Source organism: Parasteatoda tepidariorum, chromosome 7, assembly GCF_982258835.1.
Source record: "Parasteatoda tepidariorum strain Cologne lab strain chromosome 7, Ptep-v5.0, whole genome shotgun sequence".
NCBI classification, from domain to species: Eukaryota; Metazoa; Arthropoda; class Arachnida; order Araneae; family Theridiidae; genus Parasteatoda; species Parasteatoda tepidariorum.
In genome coordinates, this window is record NC_141761.1 from 63,280,488 (window position 1) to 63,303,236 (window position 22,749).

Consider the following 22,749-nt stretch of genomic DNA (forward strand, 5'->3'; position numbering starts at 1 on the left):
TTATTTTTACTGCAAAATCTTTACGGAACAGAAATCTAATATACCGTGATTTTATGAGGGAGAAAAATGGATTTTACGGTTGCTGCATTTAGGGTGCCAATACCTTTTTAACATAATTTGATCTGAAATATTTTAAAGTATGGTAGAAGTTACTATGGAAATTTATAGCGGATATCACAAAAGAACATCGACTTAAAAATGGTTAGTGCACAAAAGGCAAAATTTTGAAAGTTATTTTTTCTATTGATGTGCTAAAACGTTGCTGTTCTATTTTAATTCTATAGTTCAAGTAACCTGATTCTATTGATGTTTATTCATTCCAGATATTATTGATCTTCAGAAAAAACAACCTTGCGACAACAACTCTCAATCATCTACAACGCCATCCTTGCAATCACCATCCACAAGCCACATACACAGCTCTCCGCCCCCATCCAATGAAGCGCACGCATCAACTTCGGGTACACAAGTGGCAGGATCCGGTTGTCATTCTGTCTTACCACAAACATCCTCATCGCATCACAAAACGATATCTTCATCGTGCACGCAGCACACAGCAATGGAAATGCAACATGGAAGTTACGCAAATTGCGTAGACAGTTCCTACCAACATTCTTTCAGTTCTGCAACGTCGGAATCTAGACCTTGTTATAACGATATGAACAGATAATATGTTTTTGTTTGTTTTGTTTTTTTTTTTCACTTCAAAGGACACAAATCTTACATTTGTGTGAAATGCACACAGTTGAAAGATAAATTCTCAGTTAGGCACGGATTTTGATGACATTTGCATTTTTTCTTCTTCTTTTGAGTCTCTTTTGCTCCATTCTGGCATTTTTTTAAAGATTTTTAGGTCATTTTTTCGTTGAGAGTTTGGGATGCTATTTTTATTTTAGATTTTACTTGATATTTTTAGGCAATTTTAAAACTTTAGAGCATTTTTATTAATCTTTAGATGTACAGGCTCATTCTTACATATTTCAATGGAGTTTTACTTCTTAATGCAATACTTGCAAATATTTCTCTTAAATAGAATATGGTGAATTGTGTCAGTTTTGTTTAGTTTTTTTTTTAAAGCCTGAAGAAATCGCAAGCTATATTGATAATAATTATTATATTGAAACTTTGATCAAAATTTTTAATTACAGGCAAATTTTTTAAAATGTTTTTAGGGCATATTTTGCTATTTTAAGCACATTCTTTGTTATTTTCAAAGGCATTTTTAGGGATTTTTTAGGGCATCAAAATCCGGGCTTTAATTATCAGTGATGATGAACTGTTTCGCTGACATCATTTCACATGCCTACTACTTCAACGTGATTAATATAAATGCTACTTCGACAAAATCACTTTGCTTACAACTGCGCCACCTACATTTATTTTAAGCAATCCTAGAAGTTTCTTCCCATTTTTAGAGATTTCGTTTTGTGTTTAGTTCCTAAATAGAAAAATGATAGAATGTGTGGAATTATTTTGAATAAATTTTCCGAAGAAAAGTCACCTTTCATTGCAGCATGAAACTGGTTTCGATATTGAAGCAATATTTTCCCATCGTTCAAAATATTGCACAACATTATCTGAATCAAAATATAGTACAATATGTTGTTTTTGCATAACTTTGATTAGTACAAAATGCATGTTTGTATTATCAAAATATTCTACCAAGTTATGCTGATTTGTATTGTTGTTTGGAAAAGTATCAAGCTTTAAAAATTTATTCTCGAAAACGATTTTTTTCCCTGTTTTTTCTAAATGTTTATCAGTAAAGTTTTTTCATTTATTAATGGTTTTTTATGACTGAATTCCGTTGAAATAATGCTGCAACTTATCTAACAGAATTTTTTCAATTTCTACATGAAATTCAACGTTAGAATTGTGATCATCGCTGTTTCCTTAATTAACGTTTTGCATTTCCTCAGAAAAATTCAGTTTTTTAAATGAAGCTTTTTTTAAAAAAAAAAAAAAAAAAAAAAAAAAAAATTTTGAGACTGATAAAGTAACGTATTTTAAAGGGGAATTTTTTCGATGAAAAATTCCTGAATTCCGAAAAAACAAAGAAGAATTCGATGAAAACTGACCCATCTCATTAAAAGTTTACGGATAGAGTAGAACAATCGAATATTTTTACAATGTATATAAAATCAATAGGTTTGCATTAGACGTATTACCGATTTATTGATTGGGTAAGACGAAATAGGTAAAGTGGTCTGTCGGCAAAAGCAATTACACTCGGTGTGCTGTAAAAATTGTCGGTGTTCACATCGGTGATATAAAGTTTGTGCATATTCGCGAGTGTCACACTGAAATATTTCAAGAGATTTGTTTCGTTGCTTTTTTACGACATGGCTTAGTGTTATTCTGTGATAAAATTCAACGAATTAGTAATTTTATTGTTGCGTCTTTAGAACGAAAGTGTAAATCAATTGCATATACTACACATTTCGGCGCTGATAAAAGTTATGACATCGTAATGAATGGACTGTATTTATACTTTATATTCCAAATTGCTGTATTTTGATGATGTTATTAATTTGTGTGTTAATAAACAATGAATAAAAATTATCAGGTTTAGATTGAAATAATACTAATATCATTAGCAATAAATTTCCATTGCATATTGTCTAAATCATTTGCTCTTGTTTTGAAGTAATGTATACTCAAGGTATTTAGTTTCAAACAGATTTAAAAATTTTGCAGGGTCCTTTCTTACTTAGGTTTTTTATTTATTTCGGTGTTTGAGGAGTTTTCAGAAATAATCTAGGTATTCATTAAGTTAGAAATATAATTCCACGTAAAAAACTGAGAAAAAAAGCATGGTCAAAACTGCCAGAATATGGTAAAATTTTCCATGTTCCTGGAATGAGAACACCAAAAAGCTCAGTAATTTTTATAAAAGAGCTTTAGTAAGATTTTGTAAAATTAGCAATAAAATATGGTTTCATGAAATGTGATAAAATTTGTAAAATTTTGTATGGAAATTTTTTTAATTTTTATCAGAAATGTTGATAAAATTTCCAATAACTTAGATGTTTTTGTTTTCAGTTCATAATAACGAAAATATTAAAGTTAAGAATGTTATTTAAGTAGGAAAGAAATTAATGCAATTTTTCTTCTTGGTGATAACATTGTATTATGTGCAAGAAAAAATAGCAATAACTAAGACTTAAAAAAAAAAAAAAAAAAAAAAAACGCTTTTAGTCAGTTTTTTTATTAGGGGAAAAAATAAGTCGAATCACTCTACGACAGCAGAGAAAACAAAACCGTATATAGAAAAGGACAGAAAATAGAAAAACAATATCAAAACCGAATTAAAATCATATAAAGTTCTTAAGTTTTTTTTATAAGTTTTTTGAATAAAATAATTTCCGCAGTTTTTTGAATAAAATAATTATTAAAAAGTATTTTAAATAATGAACTAGTTGGAGAAATGAAATAAATATTTATAAATAGAAATACTATTGTAAAACAATATTTATAAAAATAAATAAGTGAATACCAAAACAAAACGCTCAGAGCATTTAAAAAAAATACCGTATAAGAAAAGAGCTTTTGCTTTTGTAATTCTTTCAGAAAAGTTAAAAATTAAATATTGACAATAAAAAATATTAAAGTAGTGGAAAAAATATTATTATCATTAGAAAAGTAATAGTGTTTACTTTTCAAATTCGGAAGACACTTCGGTCCGCTTTGTTTCAATCATTGTTTTATTTCTGAAATAATTATGTTCTTTTTAAGACTGTGCTGCCATCTGACGAATAAAAATAAAAGGAAGTCTATAAAAATACACTTTAAATCTGTTAATAATAATAATAATTTTATGTAAGAAGAAATAATTTAGATCCTAAAAAATATTAATTCAGGTAATAATATTTCAGACACAAATGAATTTTTTAAAAATCTTTGAGTATTTAGATAACTTTAAAATCTTATGTTTTTTTTATTTTTTATTTTATCTTAATTTAATGTATTAAATTTTTATCAATTTATTTTATAAAATTTTTATATATTGGTGGCAAAAATGATCTGATTTTTTTTCATAAAAAATTATCAAAGACTCATGCATATTTATTAATTTATTTTTAAAATGTGTATTTTTGATTCTACGAATTTTTAAAAATTTAAAAAACCTAAGTTTGTCTTATTTCTGAGTCTTAAAACTGAGTTGGTCTTCATTTGAGAAATTTCAAAACTTTCATCTTGTTATCATAGAACAACACGACTATTTTAATATGTCAGTACGTGATAGATTGTTTCTTTAAAAAAAAAAAAAAAACTTTGGAGTATTATATTTATAGTATATATATATAAAAATTGCAATTAAATTTTTTTTTTGAACTGACCATGTGGTTTTTTCCCCCAGTTTATTTTGACCATATAAAGTATAATTAATTCTGATTTTTTTAATAAAAAGTTTTTATAGGGCTGCATCAATTAATTAAAAGCTACGTCTTCTATTTTACTTGTACACAAAAAAAGTAAAAATGCTATCGAAATCAAACGAGTAGAGTGAGAGAGGAATGTACGGTGAATTGTACAGTAAAAAATACTCAAATTTGGAAAATACGTCTACATTATTTTATTATATAATCAATTTAAAAGGGGGACATTTTTTTCCTTTCTTCCTTTCATTTTATAGAAAATATATTTTTTTTCCAAGCTCAAGAATATCAAAAATCTTTGTTTCAAAAACTACTGTTTGCAATTTAATGAATTTATTATGATTTTTTCACTACTTTTGAAATAATCAAAACAATACAATCGTAAGAAAATGCTTTACTTTTTTTTCAATGTTTTTAAAAACTCGTTCTTTTATCTGTGAGGCTCATGAAATGAAAATTTCGAACACTTTTCGACTAGCTAGATCATTTAAATCTCTACAGGGGCTATATCTCTTTATGATGGCAATTCCTGTTTCAATTATTTCCTGACTACTACAAACAGAATTTATAGGCAAAAATAATATATCAGCAATCGAAATTGTGAATCTACTTTTCGACTCTAACAAAAAATACATAAAATTAAAAAGAAGGAGATAATAAAATAAAACAAATTTATTAAATAACGTTTTTTAAAAACATTTTCTTAAAAAAAGAGAAGAGAATATTTTTTTCAGTCAGACCTAAGAGGAAAAACAGCTGAGTGCCAGTAATCGAATTTTATTGCGAAAGTGAGGCGTACTACTTTTTCCGTTCTATTTCTTTTTTTTAGTCGATTTGAAAACGTAGTTTTTAAAATTTTTATTTAATTTGAAAAATTATTCACTTTTTAAAGTTTTTGATGGGATTCATGAGGGAGGGGAATTACTTGCTTTTATACTAATACAAGCTATGAAAAATTTACCATATTGCATTGCATACTTATAGATCTTCGCATAAAGATAGAATATTAAAGGCATTTAAAAAGAAGGTATCCAAAAAATTATGGAAACAGCGAATACTTTATAACAGTGGTTACGAACTGGCGTCCCGCGGACCGCATCCGGCCGCCTTTTTTTGTGGCCTACGAAATAAAATATATCAATACATTATTTTGCGGACAATTTTCGTAAAAACTCTATATGGATTTAAAATACTTTTATTTCTCAGGTTTTGCATCCAAGAAAATATTTATTCAAATGCGAAAATAATTGTGTATGCTGCTAATTTTTGTTTCGTTTTTTTGTATTTTGAGAATATAATTTAGCATGTGCGAATCAGAAATTTTCTAGAAGAAATTCTCCGATTTAACTTTTTGAAATCACTCTTTTTGAACGAAATTATTTACATTTGCAAATTTTGCGGCCAGAATTTTTCAATATGCAATTAAATATTTTTAAAAACCTACTTCTTATTTTAATTTGCAATTCAATACTTTTGCTTTGTACAACTTGATAAAAATCTGACAGTAATATTTAATGTTCCATCAAACATAAGAGAGTCCTATATAAAATTTTGATAAAGTTGCGGCCAGCTATTTGACTGGTGTTTTTAATTGCGGCCCCCGGCCTCATGTAAGTTGGAAACCCCTGCCTTATAACATGCAATAGAAATAAAAAAAAATGAATATTTATTCATTATTTTCTTTAAAAAACAAATTTAATTTGATAATATTTGCGCATTTTATTCACTGGCGAAAAATAAATAAATAAAAATAAGCTGGGAGGGCTGGATGTTAAGTTATGGCTAGACCCTCAATATCGAAACCTGAAGTTTGCTCCCTTGTCCAAGGTCAGCTTAAGCCGCTATCTTAAATTTATTCAGTGGCGGAGATAAAGCTTAAACAGGTCAAGTTCTTATATAAGCAGTGCTTACAGTTTTTTAAATCTGTCATTGCAATGTAGACTAGTAAATTATTAGATCTTATGCATTTTTTATGCTTAATAAAATGAGACTGAAACCAAGCAGATAGGACTAACAGAAGTTATAAAATTTAAACAAGTTTCGCGCATAAAATGTGCATTTTTTGTACACTTAATACATTTTTATATGCATGATATTGCTGTTGCTATTGCTGTTATAGACATTGTTTCGTGCGTATTTTCTTTCTTTCTTTTTTAATATCCAAGCAAAAGTAAGTCAATAGAACTGAAGCTTCGAAGTTATAAGGGTTAAATGCGTATAAAAAAACATAAATGAAAAATAATGTTTTAAATACTTGAAATTCCCATAGCTTCTTGTCTTATCGACTCTTGGTTTTGGAGCCCCTAGATTCAGCGTCGTAAAACACATACATAGTATTCAATACTTATCTTGTTTATATATTCATAAATAAATGTGACACTTAAGTAAAAATTTGGAAATACTTTGTACCTTTCAAAACTATAGTTTGCTCGAAAATACTTTGCACTGTTCGTTTTATACATGAAATCTTTAATAACTTTTGAATTCTTAGTTTTATTTACTTCCTTTTGGTCTCATCCTTCAGCGTAAAAAAATAAATAAATAACAGTGGGAATAGTAACCTAATTGTCTAAGGTGTTTCAGGTGCGAAAATAGTTATAATTACGAATAATACTTTCTTTATACTTTTAACGTGCTAAACTTTAAAGTATTAATATCCTATTGGCTTGATTTGAATGTTATTCGATTCAGTGTAGAAAAAAAGTAAACAAGCTTCACTTGACTAAACAGTTATGAATACGTTTATCTCTCCATTGACCCCTCAGTAAATTTTAAGGTGGCGAAATAAGCTCACCCGGGCTAAGCAGGCAAAATTCAGGCATTCATTATTAGGTTCAAACCATAACTTTCAAAACATTTTTCAGCATTTCCAGAACAATTTCTCAATCTAAATATTTAAGAACTGAGGACGGTTTTAAATATTTGGAACAAAAAAATTTGGCAAGTTATTCGGATCATGTGTACAACAATTTTTAAGAGACCACTGAATTGTAGTTAACTATTTATTTAAAAAAACTCATTTCATTTATTCAAAAAAATTCGGAAACTTAAATGGGGGGAGGGGTGGTTCAGAGGATAGAGCTCGTCTCCCAATAAGGTGATCCAGTTTTGAGTCCCAGTGATAGCTGATCGGTACGAATTCTGTTCCATACTGGCCACCACCACTGAAGTAAAATATCCTCATTGTGAGATGAACCATGGATTAGAATCTTACCGTCGGCCTAACCAAGGATGGTTTTCGGGATATTAACGTTTCGTGGGTAGTTTTTCTCAGGAGGTTTCTTGCCTTTTTGGTTGTTTTCAAATTTTCGAGGAAGAGAAGTTGAACATTAATGGTCGTAAATTCTAAGATAGGTCAACTCTCCAATTCTGGTTATAAAATAAAATAATAAAGTAAAAAACAAACAAACGAGAATTTAATTTTTGTAGGGAGAAAAAGGCATTTTAATAAATAATTCGAAATCTTTTTTTTTAAACAATTCATTAATGTTTCCAACTAATTCCTTGAATGTCAAAAAAAATTTTCCTAAATAGATCTAAAAATTTGTAAATCAAACATCCTTTTTTTTTTCTAAGGAGAAGATTTATTAAGTGTGGTATAATGTATAATGCTACATATAAGAAAACTAAACAATGGTACAAACGCTTAGAAACCAATATTTGTCTATTAAGTTAGTGGGTATTTAAAAAGTCTAGAATACTTCAAAATATTTCTAGAATTGACGAGATAGATATTGCAAATTGAACTTTTATCTCATTAATGTTTTTATTGGACAAGACAATCTAAATTGCTCAGTAAAAAATTTATAGTATTATAATATAGTATTATAGTACATTAGTATATTAGAGTATTATAGTATATTAGTATATTATAGTATTATAGTATATTAGTATATTATAGTATTACAGTATATTATAGTATATTATAGTATTATAGTATTACAGTATATTATAGTATATTAGTATATTATAGTATTATAGTATATTAGTATATTATAGTATATTAGTATATTATAGTATTATAGTATATTTAATTTATGGTATAGTAAAATTTATTACACGTTAACAAAATTTGTACAAGAATCCTTACATTTTAAATTTTAATTTCCGCTTAGTCTTAGACTAATTTATTAATTTTAATTTTCACATTTTAAATTTTTAACAAAGCAAATTTGAAAGATAAGCATGAAAGCATTACACATTTAAAGCATTTTGATTTTGCAGTTTAATTAAGTTAGTTCATCCCCACTAAAATTATTGAATGCGAAACTATTACGCTCCAAGTCGTGAGCAGCAAAGTCTTGTTAATCTTGTATACTCCCCACAGAGTTAAATAGCCATCCGGAGATTTCTGCATCTTTAGAACAAATAAACTTTTCTCAGTGAAAGTTAAATCTTCAAATCGTAGATCATCAACAGAAATGGCTATTTTATTAATTGCTTCCGGAACAATTGAAGCTGGGATACTGACTGTTAGCAGACATAATGTCGAATATAATAACATAACGCAGGTATAAAGTAAATCAGACTGCTCTGAATATAAAAGTACTCGCTGTAGACTTCTAAGTACTTTCAAGGAAAATCCAACGTACACTAAAACGATGAAGAAACCCATATTTTTGTCCAAACATGCTATATTATTCAGGATGTCCTTGTAAATAGCGTGAAGGAGATTTATTCTAGGCGAATACCTCTGCTGTTTTATCATTTTAACAAAATCCAAGGAAATTCTTCTTAACACTATACAGCAGGTTGCGTAGTATATCAACAGCAAATTCAATAGAACTTGAGTCGTGAGAGTAAGAGTCAACATCAATGCCTTCATGCAAATATCCATCCATAAATTAATTTCTTGAACGTCCACAAAGAAATAGATCTTTACTGTATATTGAAAACCTCTCACAGACGATATTTTCCTAAGAACACTGAAAGACAACATTGTTATGGGTATATTCGAACCAATGAGATATACTAGAAGATACTTGCGTTCCTTTCTGAGGCTTGATGATGTGGAGATTCGGCTTCTCAAGTTTTCATACCTCTTAAGATATTCTGGAAAGCTTTTCATCTTATGAGCAATTGAAAGGTAAGCAGTGATTTCCAGAATGTTATTTATCAGCATAGTTGACCGATAGTTATAAATAGAATCAGATTTCATGATATAGAATATGCAACCTGGAAAAATAGTTAAAGTCAATAACATCAACACAATCATCGTTTTACTGTACGGCCATTTTTGAGACACTGCTGTAGGATTATGGCCAGTCAGTTTTAAAGCAAAAAAGAGGGGACAGAACAGGTTATCGATTTCAGACATATTTCAAATATACTTAATGTATTTCGCTATGGACTTTATAATAATTTAAATTTAATAAGAGAATTTGAATTTACTATTTACTTGTTAATCTGATATGGGAACTTATGATGACAGTTGCGTGTCGATTTTGATTTAATTGCTGATATCCAGTTAAGTTGTTCTTGCAGTCACTTCGAAGTGATTATTTTTTTATTTCTCTGTGTAATTTTTATTCAGCCACTAAGTTATTATTCACAGTGATAATTTTCCAAAATAAATTATTAATTTCAAAAGTTCAAATAGTTTTAGATCATACAACATTTAAAATAAGCATTTTAATTATTTACTAACTGCTTCAGTTTAAGTTTTGGAACTAGGAATTTCAGATACTTCGCTTTTAGAATTGAAAATCGTTACGATCATGTACCATGATTTTATCATAAAATGTTATTTTTTTACTCTCTTTTTTAAATCTACTGCTTCAATCAGTTTCCTTTCAAAAAGTTATTTCAATTGAAAGTTCCGCTTTAATTCAACTGTTTCGACTTTTTTTTTCAAAGTTTCCATTTTAAAATATCTTTGATTCAGATTTTTTTTTCCTTCCTTTTTTTAAGATATCAATGTTCAAACAGCTTTGACTTTCGATTAAGTTTCTATAATCTGTTTTTGAAAAAGGGATTAAAATCGAGTTTTGGCAGTTGAGAAGTTGTGGAGAAGTGCTTTTAGTTTATACTCACGACTAAACATCTAACAAAAAAAGATATACCAGATAAGAAGTCCTAAATGCACACCTCAATCATTTATAACTTCCACAATCAATGAAACAAAATCAGTAAAAAAATACACAGGTAAAGTAATTTAAAGTTATTTTTATTCTCATCGTAAATAGTATTTACTTCATTAATTATAAATCAGTATATAGCAAATAAACTTTAAAATCGATGGAAAACTCATTGACAGCTAATCAGTTCGCTTCTATGGAAAGGCGAAGTGCTGCGTTAGTTAAGTAATGTTTTATGACTAACTGTAAATAACTTTTCCAATCATGACCAACTTTCTCGTTTTGTTTTTCCTTCCTTTATTTGTTTCTTTGTTCATACCATTAATTTTCAGCAATTCTAACCACATCAGATGATTTTCGTAATTTTTTTGCTCCCACAAAAATCATTAAAATTCACTTTTATACATTTTTGAAAATTCATTACTTTGAAAAATACGGTGTGCAGACAAAGCCAAATAGGTAATTGGTATTATTATGTTATCATTAGGAGAAAAAACATGTTTGATATTACCAACCAAAGAATATTTTGTTCATTATTCACGCTATTTTGAAATCTAATGTATGTGTTATGTGTCTTGTTATAGACTTCATGTTCTTTCAAATTAAATTGTTTTTGAGGCATAACTGTTTCTAAATCGAAAGAAAAATCTTGATCAATATAAATTCGAAAGGCTCCGTGAAAGTTTGAAATTTGTATATTTATCAGCTAGAAAAATGACGTACTTAATTTTGTTGAGTTTCCACACTGTTGAGTTACCAAGACAACTCACGAACAAAACAAATAGGGCAGTAGTTTTGACTTTTTAAAGAAAATAATTTTAAAGTTAGAGAAAAAGTGAAAAGCGCAAAAATAAATAAAATAATAAAATATAATAAAAAAATGATGGGTGAACGTTGAATGAAAACACGGTGCGAAATTACCTGCAACATCAATAGGGTGAATTGAGTTATATGTTTTTGTTCAATTTGTACTGCTTTGTTAGGTTAAAAAAAAAAAAACTTGCATAATGCTATGGCTTACATCGTCGTATTCAGTTGCAGCATAATGCGCAAAGGCTTATAAACAAGAGGAAAAAAAATCTCACTTCGACCATTTGTGTTAATTTTTAAATAGACCTGAAAATTAAAATTTTCGTTTAGTAACCAGTGTCCTGTAGACTTTAATAACTTATGAGCAACTTTTTTTCTCAAAACTAATGAGTCTGTAACCGATATTGGTACGATTTTTTTTTCATTTAATAGCCACTATTTGAAAACGATTTTTCTTCTTGTATTAACTTATATTTTTATAATAATTTACATTCGAAAAAATCTATGGCTATAAAACGTTAATTCAACTATAAAAATAATATAAATATACAACAAAATTACTCCTCCGCTACTATAAGTATGTGCTATTATGTGCAACTATAATACTGACCTTAGAGAAGTTTGTTTAAAAATATTTGAGGAGGCAAAATACATTTAATGTATATATTACAACGTTTAAATATGTGAATTATTAAAGAATTCTCCTTCCACATGAATCTTTCCATCAAGAGTTTATCGATTCTGACGGATCAAAATTTTGAATGAAGACAGTGGATATTTTAATGAAAATTCTGTTTTTTAGAGTGCATTGATGTTCTTTTCATCATTAAACAATCCCCCCCCCAAAAAGAAAGGGTGATAGGTTGTTTATTTAAAGTAAGTCGCCACTTTTTCTTGTTGACTCGTCATGCTGGGAGTAATTATTTTCAGGTCTACTTTTAAATCCTAAATAATTTAAGGTTATCTTGTGAAAAAAAAATACCTTACAAAAATAACCGAAAAATGAAGAAATTTTTTTTTTTAGAATTATCGACTTGGTAAATTAGTACTTGCTCTTTCTAATGTTCGTAACAAATGAAAATATATTCATTAGAGAGGAGAAAAATATTGCTTCACTTAGTACTTGAGAGAATTAGTTTTTGAATTTCTTGTAGTGATTTTTGAATCGAAAGATTCTATCATAAGATTAATAGAGTGCATTTCCTAATCAGTTTGTGAGCTTTTAATTGAGATATCGAGATGCAGTTGGTGTTATTCTTCTTTTATTGCTATACATTATTTTATGGTTGAATCAAGTATGTACAATATTCGAAGTCAAGTATTCGGTGATCTTTAATATTCGCGATCGCAACGATAGAGTACGCCCTCTAGCGCAGCCTGAAAACATCAACCATTTATTTATTAAGTTTTCATTTAGTTCTATCATAATCATTGGCAGAGTCGGACGCCATTTTCGTAGTAGCAAATACGAAGGAAAATTTCCCTAAGAAAAAGGCAGGAGAACTTGTAGAAACTATCCGGAACATTGGTAAATCTTTTTGAAACAGAACACGAAAAACATTGGAAGAACAATTTCTCAGTAATTTTTACCTTTCTATTATCAACAAACTTGCAACTGATAACTTCCGATTTCGGAATCGTATACTATTACAAATGTGTGTATTACTGTAAAATACAGTTTTTTTTTTTTTTTTTTTTTTTTTTTTGTCTTCATTACAAATTAAAGTGAAGTCAGCATTGCTTACTTCATTCTAATGAATAAATGTGACTTCAGAACCTGTAGAACTGTAATAGTTAAAGAATAGTATATATTTCTGAATCTATATAATTCGGAAAGCAACAGTAAAGAATCATCCGAATTACTTGAAATAATATCATTTTTGTTAATTATTAATAAATTTTGATCGTTTTCTTGGTAAGTATTTTTTTTTAATTTTGAATGATAAATTTCAACTAGAATTCAGCTATTCTGTTTTTAAGTTACATATTGAAACTCATATCGAGATCTTGCAATTATAAAACAGTATTGTGTGGTATGTCATCTTAAAGTATTGAAGGGATAATCTATGTATATATATTATGTGAGAAATGAAGAACAAAGAAAGCTTTCAAATGAAGAACATATCATTTTGGAATTCTCCGGATTTATGAATTAGGTAAGTGTTATGATTTTCATAATAAAAAATTTACTAGTAAATATTTTTTTTTCTAATTTCATGATAGTTCTCTGTAGAATGGTTTTTTACGTCCGATTTATAATAAAAGAAAACATGAAAGCTTTTTTTCATTTTTAATTGATGAATTTTTAGAATCGTTTTTTTTGTAGCCATTCTTTATTTTACGTTTTTTAGTTTATAAATAATGATTTTTATTCAAACTTAAAATTTCTTTTATAAAAATTGTTGTCACAAAAATTTTTGCAAAATTAAATGATATAAAATTATGGGCTTATGTATACTTTTTGCATATTTTAATGTTTGAAGTAATATGACTCATAAGACTATGGAATGCAAAGTTTAAATAGTCCTTTCATGTAATATCATTAAACGATTATTTATATTTAGTAAAATGATTTCGCACGCATTAGGTTTTAACTCTAATAAGAAGATACATATTTTTTGTCCTGTTTATTAACAAATATTTTTCCGATGTGTTTTGGATGTTCCTTCTCTATAAAAAAAAAAAAAAACGAGAGAGAGATACCATTTTGTTTCGCTTGCACGAGAAAGAATATAAAACATTTTTCCCTTTTAGATTTAATAAGTCACAATAAAGAAGGAACGTTACAATGCTACACGCTACATTAAAGATGCCTCCAGATCAACAATGATCGTTCATTCAGAAATCGCAAGATTTCGTCACATACAAGAACGCCCCCTATAGTTCGTTGCAATCGCGAATAGTGAATGAAATATCTATTCGAAGTAAAAGCGCAAACATTTAATAATAAAGAAATGCTGCATTTGAGTAGCAGAATTAGAAATTTTAGATCGTGTTGAACCATGATAGCTTTCATATTTGTTCCAACCTTAACATGTATCAAACTTCTTAAACAAGTTATTCTAATACTATGTTTCAATTTGAACGAGAACATGGTTCAATTTAACATCTTATTAAGATTATGCGCTGTATTGTAGTTCATATTATGATTATGAATAAATATTATATTTAGTGCAGGTATAAAAATCAATTGTATTTTGTTTAGAAGATACATTGCCAAGTCAATTAGTAAAGAGATAGATGCACATACCATTGACCATACTCTATGTAAATACTGAATAAAAAACTACGTAAATACTGATGTACGAATCAAAACAATCTAAATTATATAAAGAATAAGTAACAATAAGCATTAGAAGGATTTTATTTATTTTTAATGACATTATCTTGGAGTTTCATACTTATTAAGATTATTGTGTGAAGAAGAGCATAGACAGTATTTTAAATCAAGCATAAAATTTTTAAACTATAAATTAAGAAGAAGCAGCCGGAAAGTCTTACGGATAAGGCATGAAATTTTCAAGAATGAGTATGAAATTAAATGATCTTTCGTCAAAAATGAGTATGAAGATAAATGATCTTTTGTCAAGAATGAGTATGAAATTGAATGATCTTTCGTCAAGAATGAGTAAAAAATTAATTTTTTTTTAGAAATGGCTAATAATTATTGCCAAGGTTATATTAATCCTTTGATATGCAAGATGTAAAAAATTTAAATATGTTAGAGACGAGATTTTTTTAATGTTAGCTATTTTATAAAGACAAACATTCCAGTAAACATTAAGAGGTTTCTATTTATACAAGTTGAAGAAAAATTTCTCGAAATTGATTTTTGCTTAACTGTAGTTAAGAGTCCTTTACCCTCGCCATCTTGAGTTCAAGGTTCAATTTTAAATTTAAGTTTTCTCGATATTTTTTTGTACTTGTTAGATTAGGAGAAATGGAATTCGATAATTTTTAGAACTTCTATGAAGTTTTCCTCAAAACTTTAAAGCAATAAAGATTTAAGATTTTGAGTAAGTCATTTAAAACTGCACGTTTCTCAGTTTTTAGAATTTTTTTTAAATCTAATATTTTTGCAGTTTAAATTGATGAAAAGCAATTTATATGACGCTAAAGATTTCCTTTAAATCTAATTGCATAAATTAAAGATATTGATTAAAATCTAAAAACTAATATCAGCTAACTATTTAAATATCTTTCAAAAATTGTTGATTTCAGAATTGTATTGGCATAATTTTGGGAAAAAATTAATGGAGAAACTAAAATACCGTACAGGGTAACAAAAAAATATAGGGATCATTTTTTAATGTTTTTACTTCCAAAATTTATTACATAAATTCAGAGATGCTTCTCAATATGTCGACCTCCAGCATAATAGATTTGTCTACAACTCTTCGGCCGTGATTTTAAATCCCGCAAAATGATTTCCTGTGGGATTTTCTTCACCTCTTCTTTAATAGCTCTTTGAAGGCCTCTCAATGTAGAAATTCTTCGCTTTTTCAGTTTGTTTTTCAGATGTCCCCATAGGAAATAGTCGCATGGTGTAGTATTAGGACTGTTAGGAATCCATTGTTCTGGTCTCAGGAATTGCACTTGCTGATCTGTTAGTAATTTCTGGGTGACCTTAGATGCATGCGATGGGACAGAGTCCTGATGGAACACAGCATCACCATTAGGGTACAATCTGCAGTAATCATCCATAAGAAGGGGCTTTAATATCTTCGTTATGTAATACTCAGAATTTATTTTGGCCCCAGTTTTCACAAACCGAGGTTTGGTCACACCATGGGCGAATATGCCCATCCAAACCACTACGCCTTTGGGATGAGGCACCGTGGATGATGGTGTCAAGTCTCGCCTGTTCTGCCCACGGCTAAGATACTGAACTTCAGATTTAGCATTAGTATATGATAGATAGATCCAAGCTTCATCAGTTGTAATGAACTTTCGTCATCTGTCCTTACGGAGAAGCTTGTAGAGGAGGCCATGAACGTAGCCTCCTAATCTGCACCGATCTCTCACTTAAATGATGACGTTTAGGTTTTTTATGGCATTTTTTCTTCAACTTTTGTTTTAGTTGATAGCTTACAACTGGCTGACTCACGTTAAGAGCTTTAGCCATGATTGCCTGTGTTGGTGGATCCGGTTTTGATGTCATCTTATCAAGCTTCTGCAAATCTGATTTCTTCAATTTGATTGGTCGTCCACTTCTTTTTGGTTTTGCATTATTTTGCATCGATCCGAGTTTTGAATTCTTGATGCGACTGATATGGCTGAGTGAAATCGCAATACCTTTCCTTTTAAAATGGGTTTGTATAATCCTGTGGCACCATCGAAGTTCTAAAAATGCTTGTACTTGACCAATTAGCTTTTTGTCTAATTTCTTCAAAGGCATTTTTGTGATTTTATGAAATAGTATTTCAATTGAAAGTCTAATAGCAGAGCTTTAGATCAGTATGCTATATATGTAAAAAGGTTTTAAAACTTTAGAGGTAGATAACCACAAAAGTGATCCCTATACTTTTTTGTTACCCTGTACGCTTTATATCTCAAATTCTGCTTGGGTGTAGGTATTGTATTTAACACGTATTGAAAGATAGTACCAAATAGAGAGAAAATTTATGATCAGTTTATTTATAAATTTAAAAAAAAGGATTAAAAACATATTTAGAATTTTCTCTCCCCGTCTACAATCCTTCCACAGTTGAGTTCGACAGGCAAGGAAGATCCTCTTATGGAGAAAAAGATATTAGAATGGTTATTTACTGACAGGATTAGATAAAATAAAAATTTAATTTTTAAATGATTGTAAATGGTTTCAAGTTGGACTGATTTCGTGAGAGTGTACTGCATTACTATAAAGTATAAAAATAATCAATGGTGCTAGTGATAGTACAAATACAGACAAAATTACACATATACTTATATTTATTCACAAAATAACTACATCTACAATCAGATTAACACATAACTTACATAATTTTAAGACAACATTCCTTAATCATCAAACTTGTTTTATTACAATATAACAAGCTATAATATAACAATATAACAAGATATGTCACAGAACGTAAATAAAAATTTGTACAAAAATGTTCTTATTTATTTATTATTATTTGATCATCAGTGTAAAACCACATAAAATTAAAACAAAATTTGTTAAATCATGCTATAAATGTTATGTAGTCGCTTCAGGGGCAAGAGTTGTTGCAGCACTAGTTTTATCTGAATAGAGAGCATATACATTTACTACATCCTCTGGAAAACAGAAAAAAAGTGCAAATAAGCATAAGCTACACGTACTATACGTACACGTACGTAAGCTACACGGTTTTTGACATTCAGTGTCCACATTTCTTAAAAAATATTAAACTGATTTTTCTGTTTTTTTTTTTGGGGTATGTTAAGAATATACGATTACTTGCAATTTTTAATAAAAATTTAAGCGCGAGAAATTTTAGGGAACCAGTAAAAATTTACAAATAAAACTATAGGTTTATGAAGCAACGAAATAATGATGTAAGAAAACAGAGTTGGATTATAACATGTATACACGTTTTCGGATTTTATAACATACCCTAATGCGTACTATGACATTATTAATAAGAAGCCCAATACGTAAATATAGTTTCAAAAGCTTACAAAGTAAAAAATTTCGGGTGAAATTACGGTAAAAAGTACACGCTCTCAGTGTGCTAGTACTTTTTAGCGTAAAATTCACTTTTTCCAGAACATATAACGGAACAAAAACTCTGATATACCGCTTTTTGCAGTAGCAGTTACAGTAAAACCATTGAAACACTTTAATTAAATAAATATTACAGTAAAAAAATTATGGTATTATATTTTACACAACTGGCGATCATACACAAAACTGTTACGGATGATGCGCAGAAAGTACCGGTACTTTATACCGTAATTTGATCTGGAATTTTTTACAGAGTAGTTCATATAATAGACGCCCGGTGGCTGAGTGGTAGCGCTTCGCGCTGACGTGCCACAGGTCCTGGGTTCGATCCTCGGACCGGGCAAGGTTCACTCAGCCTTTCATCCCTTCAGTGGGTCGATAAATGAGTACCAAGCATGCTTGGGAACTAAACACTGGGGGTTCTGCATTCGGCTGACCACCTAACCGGAACATCTGCTTTTGCACTCCAGAGCCCAAGGTAAAGAAAACTGAGATGGCCCTCTATGAGCTGTCACGCCACTGAGTTTAGCTCATATAACATCTTATAAGATATAAGTTTTTCCTTAATAAATGAATTTTTTTGAACTAAAAATCAAAAAGCTTTTTTTACTTATAATATTTACATAATTATAATAATTATACATAGTTATTATAGTTATATAATAGTTACGATTTCGTTATATAGTTTTTTAATTTCATAAATTTGTAGCTAAACTTATGAAAAAGAAAGAAAGAATTAAAAGAAACGTATGAAAGAGAAAGAAAAGAATTTGAACAACGCTAAAGTTAAAAAAATTGTCATAAATTATTTTTTTGCAAAATTTCAGACAATAAAGGGATATGACAAAATGTCAAAGACTAGATGCTCTAATAAATTTGTATGCAAGTGTTAAAAAAAAGGATCAAAAAGTCATTTTTCACCTTAATAAAAAATGCCCGTCTGAGAATTTCATGCATAATATATCATATAACATTAAAATAATCTAAAAATAATTTCTGTATATTTATATAATTCTTCCGGTATTTGATTCATAAGTTTATTAACATGATTTAAAACCATCAAATTGCATTGATTCCTTACTACACTATGGCTATGGCTATGGACAACTTTTGCTTATAATTTGAGGAGCTTATTTATTCAAAAATAGAATGGAACTAATTAGAGAAATGGTTTGACAAAAAGTCTACTTACCTTTTGGACAACAAGTTCGAAAAACCATACAACACCATGCGTGGAACACGGGAAATGCACAAGAATAACAGGCAAGAGCATCAATTTCTTGTAATAGTAGAAGTAACAGGAAAAGTGTGACACACACTTTGAGAAAGAGATTCGTAAAATACAGTTGCTTCATTTTCTAAAATAGAAAATTATTGATCTTAGTTAATTAAACGTATAAAGTAGAAATAGAAAGAGAGAGAGGGCAAAAGACTAATGCTTTAGTTAAGAAACAGTTTGCCTCTTCCCAAATAATTGATATCTGGAAAGTTAAATAAATAAATAAATAATACATCCGTGACATTGAAATGAAAAAAAAAGAAACATTACATTTACCGAATGTATATTTGTTACTGAATTTTGTCTTATGATGCAAAATTAAATTTGTGGAAAACCCCTTATTATTTTGAGTTTTCTCTTAGGTACAAAACTACTTAGAAAATTGGAAATATTTTAAACTTTCAAAATGGGAATTTTTACCTTTGTTTACTAAATACATACAAGTGGCTACAAACTTATGAGAAAACATTTTTTAAAACTTTTTCCATGTGTGCGCAGTATGAACGAACTATATGAGCTTATATTGTACAATTTTCAAAGATTTTTTGTCAAATGTTAAATTTATAATTTTGTAATTAATTAAAATTGCCCCAAAAATTTTTTTAAAATTAATTGAATATTTTTAAACTTACAGCAGCAGAAAAAAAACACATATGACAAAAAATACTTTTTTAAAATTAAAATGTTCATATCTAATTAAATATTTTAGCTAAGTTTGCGAAATTTTATGAAATTATTTGATTTTATAACCATCGTTTAACAGCCGACCCAATTTTAGGGTTTACGATTGCTAATGTTCAACTCCGTAGCCTTTAATTTTGAACGCAACCCAGAAGACAAGAGAACTCCTGGGCCAAGTATTGGGAGAAATTTTGTCTTCGTGGAGGACTTTTAGATGGTATTTGCGATACACGGAGAGGAAAACCACCCAAACCTCCCACGGTTAACTAGACGGCAATGGGACTCTAACCCATGATCCGTCTACCACTGAGGATATTTTACGTCAGCACTGTGGTGGGTGCAAGCCGGATGTGGAATTCGTGCCGACGAGCAATAGCTAGAATTCGAGCCCGGTTCACCTCCTTGGAAGGCGAGAGCTCTATCCTCTGAGCCATCACTGCTCCTTAATGAAATTATTTTTTTAATAACCGTTTTTGAACAGCTGACCCGATTTTATGGGTTTACGATTACTAATTCTCAACTCCGTAGCCTTGTCATTTTGAACCCAATCCAGAAGACAAGGGAACTCCTGGATCGAGTATTGGGAGACACGCAAATTCCGAATCATGGTTCCCTTCTTCACGCTTTCGATTCACAACGATTCCATAGTTAATCCTCAGCTTTATCGGATCATTTTTCGATAATTATTTATCGTTTCGAATTTGAGTAATCACTTTTTGAAGCGCATTGAAGTACGCGCTATTTCGTCGTTATTCTACGTCATTTTCTGATTGTTTTCTTGGCACTTATTTTAGATATTTTTCGTTTTTACGGCATTGGTTAATAATTTTTTGACGCCCTCAGTTCGCGACGATTCCGTCCAAATCCATTTTGTTTTTCGATTGTTATTTTTGGGATTTATTAATCGAATTTTTGGCCATTTCAACATGGTTTATGAAATTAGTATTTTTTAATGCAATACACAAATTTCTAATTTGTATAATCACTTTAAATAACATTTTTCTTTTTGCTTTAAATAATGACTACTCCATTTAATTTATTTTAGATTTTCTCTCAAAATCAATGAACTTGCTTTTAAGTTGATTACGAAAGTAACAAAGAGAGAGACAGAGTGAGTGAATGAGAAAGAGAGAGGCAAATAGATTAATAGATAGATAGAAAGAGAGAGATATACAAATCTTAACAATTATATTCAAATATTAAAAATTATATTAAATTAATTTTAGGGCGAAAAATAGCCCATGTGAATAGTTATAAGGATTCATTGATAATGATTCATTATTATAATGATTCATTCCTGTAACGAGTAAAAATATTTCTCATCGATTTCTTCTCTGCTTCAATTTTCTTTTTAATGTTTAGTTGATTATCTTTTAAATCCGGTAATCGTTCACTACGTAAGCAAAAGAATAACAAATAACATTATGATCAACAAAACTTCTTACATTAAATTATGATTCTTTAATTTCACAAAATGTTCTTTTTCTGTTGAAATTATCTATTTTTAAGAGTAAAAAATCAGTGACAAATAAGAAACAATCACGGGGCTATTGAGCGGAGACTCTTAATTATCCTAAAAAAAAAAAAATTGCTCAGAACTATCGAAAACAATTTTAATTTGCAAACAATCAGCCAAACTAAAACTAAATTTTACTCGTATACCTACATAATATTCAACATGCGTTTTAGTTTTTGATTACAAAAACGCTGAAAGTTTTTTTTCTTCGGAAAGGTGGATTATTTTCTGATTGTTCTGGTCAAATGCTATGTTTGGAAAAATCTACTTTCCCCCGTAAATATTCTCATCAAATATTCTCAGATTAAAAAAAAAGCGAAAAAAAAAAAAACAGACTATATTTTACTAAAATATTAAGTACCGGCTACAATTCTTTAGGCGTTGAGGTGATCGGCATTTTCCTACTTCTAATTTAATTAAATTAGGCAAAAAATAAATGTTTTATATAAATAATTAGATCAAATTTTTATTTAATATGTAGTTTCAAAAACAAGCTTTCTAAATCCTACTTTGACTTCTTTCGATTCACAATTCGATTTCTTTTTATTGTTTTCTTCTTCCTTTAAATAAAATGAAAATTGCAAATAAAACTGGATATGTGTGCAAGTTTTGTAAAAAGTTCGAGCTATGAGATAACGGAAAGAACTTTTCCAACAACATAATATTGCATTACTCAACTATATGTTTAAATTAGCCACATAATTAAAGAAACACAGGCATGATAAATATTTAAAAAAAAAAAAAAAAAAGAATTTCGAATTAATTTTGACTCTCTAAACGTAGACACATATTTTTTAAAGAAATTCTACTTACTTTGTAAAGTTCAAGAAGTGTGAAGATTTATTTTAAGTAATTTAATCCCTTCAGAAGCATAAGCATATTCTGCGTCCAAAGCTTAACCAAAATGCACTGATATTCGCTTAAAGTGTGTTGCTTTCAAGGCATTACGGTGATTCAGTGGAAATTATTGTCCCATTGTTGTCTCTTAATAAAACTTAATATCGAAAACGTCATCGATTCATATTATACTTTCCCTACATCCATTTTTAGTAAAATAAGGATAATAAAATGTAATAATTCTTAGCAAATATTTCGATCGGCAGAAAATTTATTGAGTGTGGCAGCATAAAAATTCCAGAACAATGAAAAATTGATCTTGAAAAACGTATTATTGTTCAAGATGTAGCGAAGAGAATTTTATGTAAACATGTAGTAAAACATGTGTTTTTCTTCCGCTTTTTTTATTGCTTTCCGATTCATTTGAGTTCAGTTGCGTATTGTTTTTCTTATATTATTTAGCTTGCTTACTGCATATA

General features: G+C 29.0%; 1 protein-coding gene and 1 long non-coding RNA gene across 3 annotated transcripts in view; one reads left to right on the forward strand and one right to left on the reverse strand.

Annotated features, from left to right (window-relative positions):
- Positions 1 to 2,056, forward strand: part of LOC107456132 (GATA-binding factor 5-A) — a 127,343-nt gene extending 125,287 nt beyond the window's left edge. For both annotated transcript variants that reach the window (XM_016073913.4, XM_071183370.2), the window contains exon 7: positions 324 to 2,056. In XM_016073913.4, the coding sequence (XP_015929399.1) occupies positions 324 to 670 (347 nt within the window). In that variant the 3' untranslated portion in view covers positions 671 to 2,056. The remainder of the gene's footprint in view (positions 1 to 323) is intronic.
- A 15,294-nt stretch (positions 2,057 to 17,350) lies between these two features.
- On the reverse strand, positions 17,351 to 22,392 carry LOC107456128 (uncharacterized). The gene is made up of 3 exons (XR_001585673.5): positions 22,247 to 22,392; positions 19,150 to 19,315; positions 17,351 to 17,527 (listed from the first exon to the last, which is right to left on the reverse strand). It is a non-coding gene; the product is annotated as an uncharacterized LOC107456128 (long non-coding RNA).
- Positions 22,393 to 22,749: the final 357 nt, after the last annotated feature.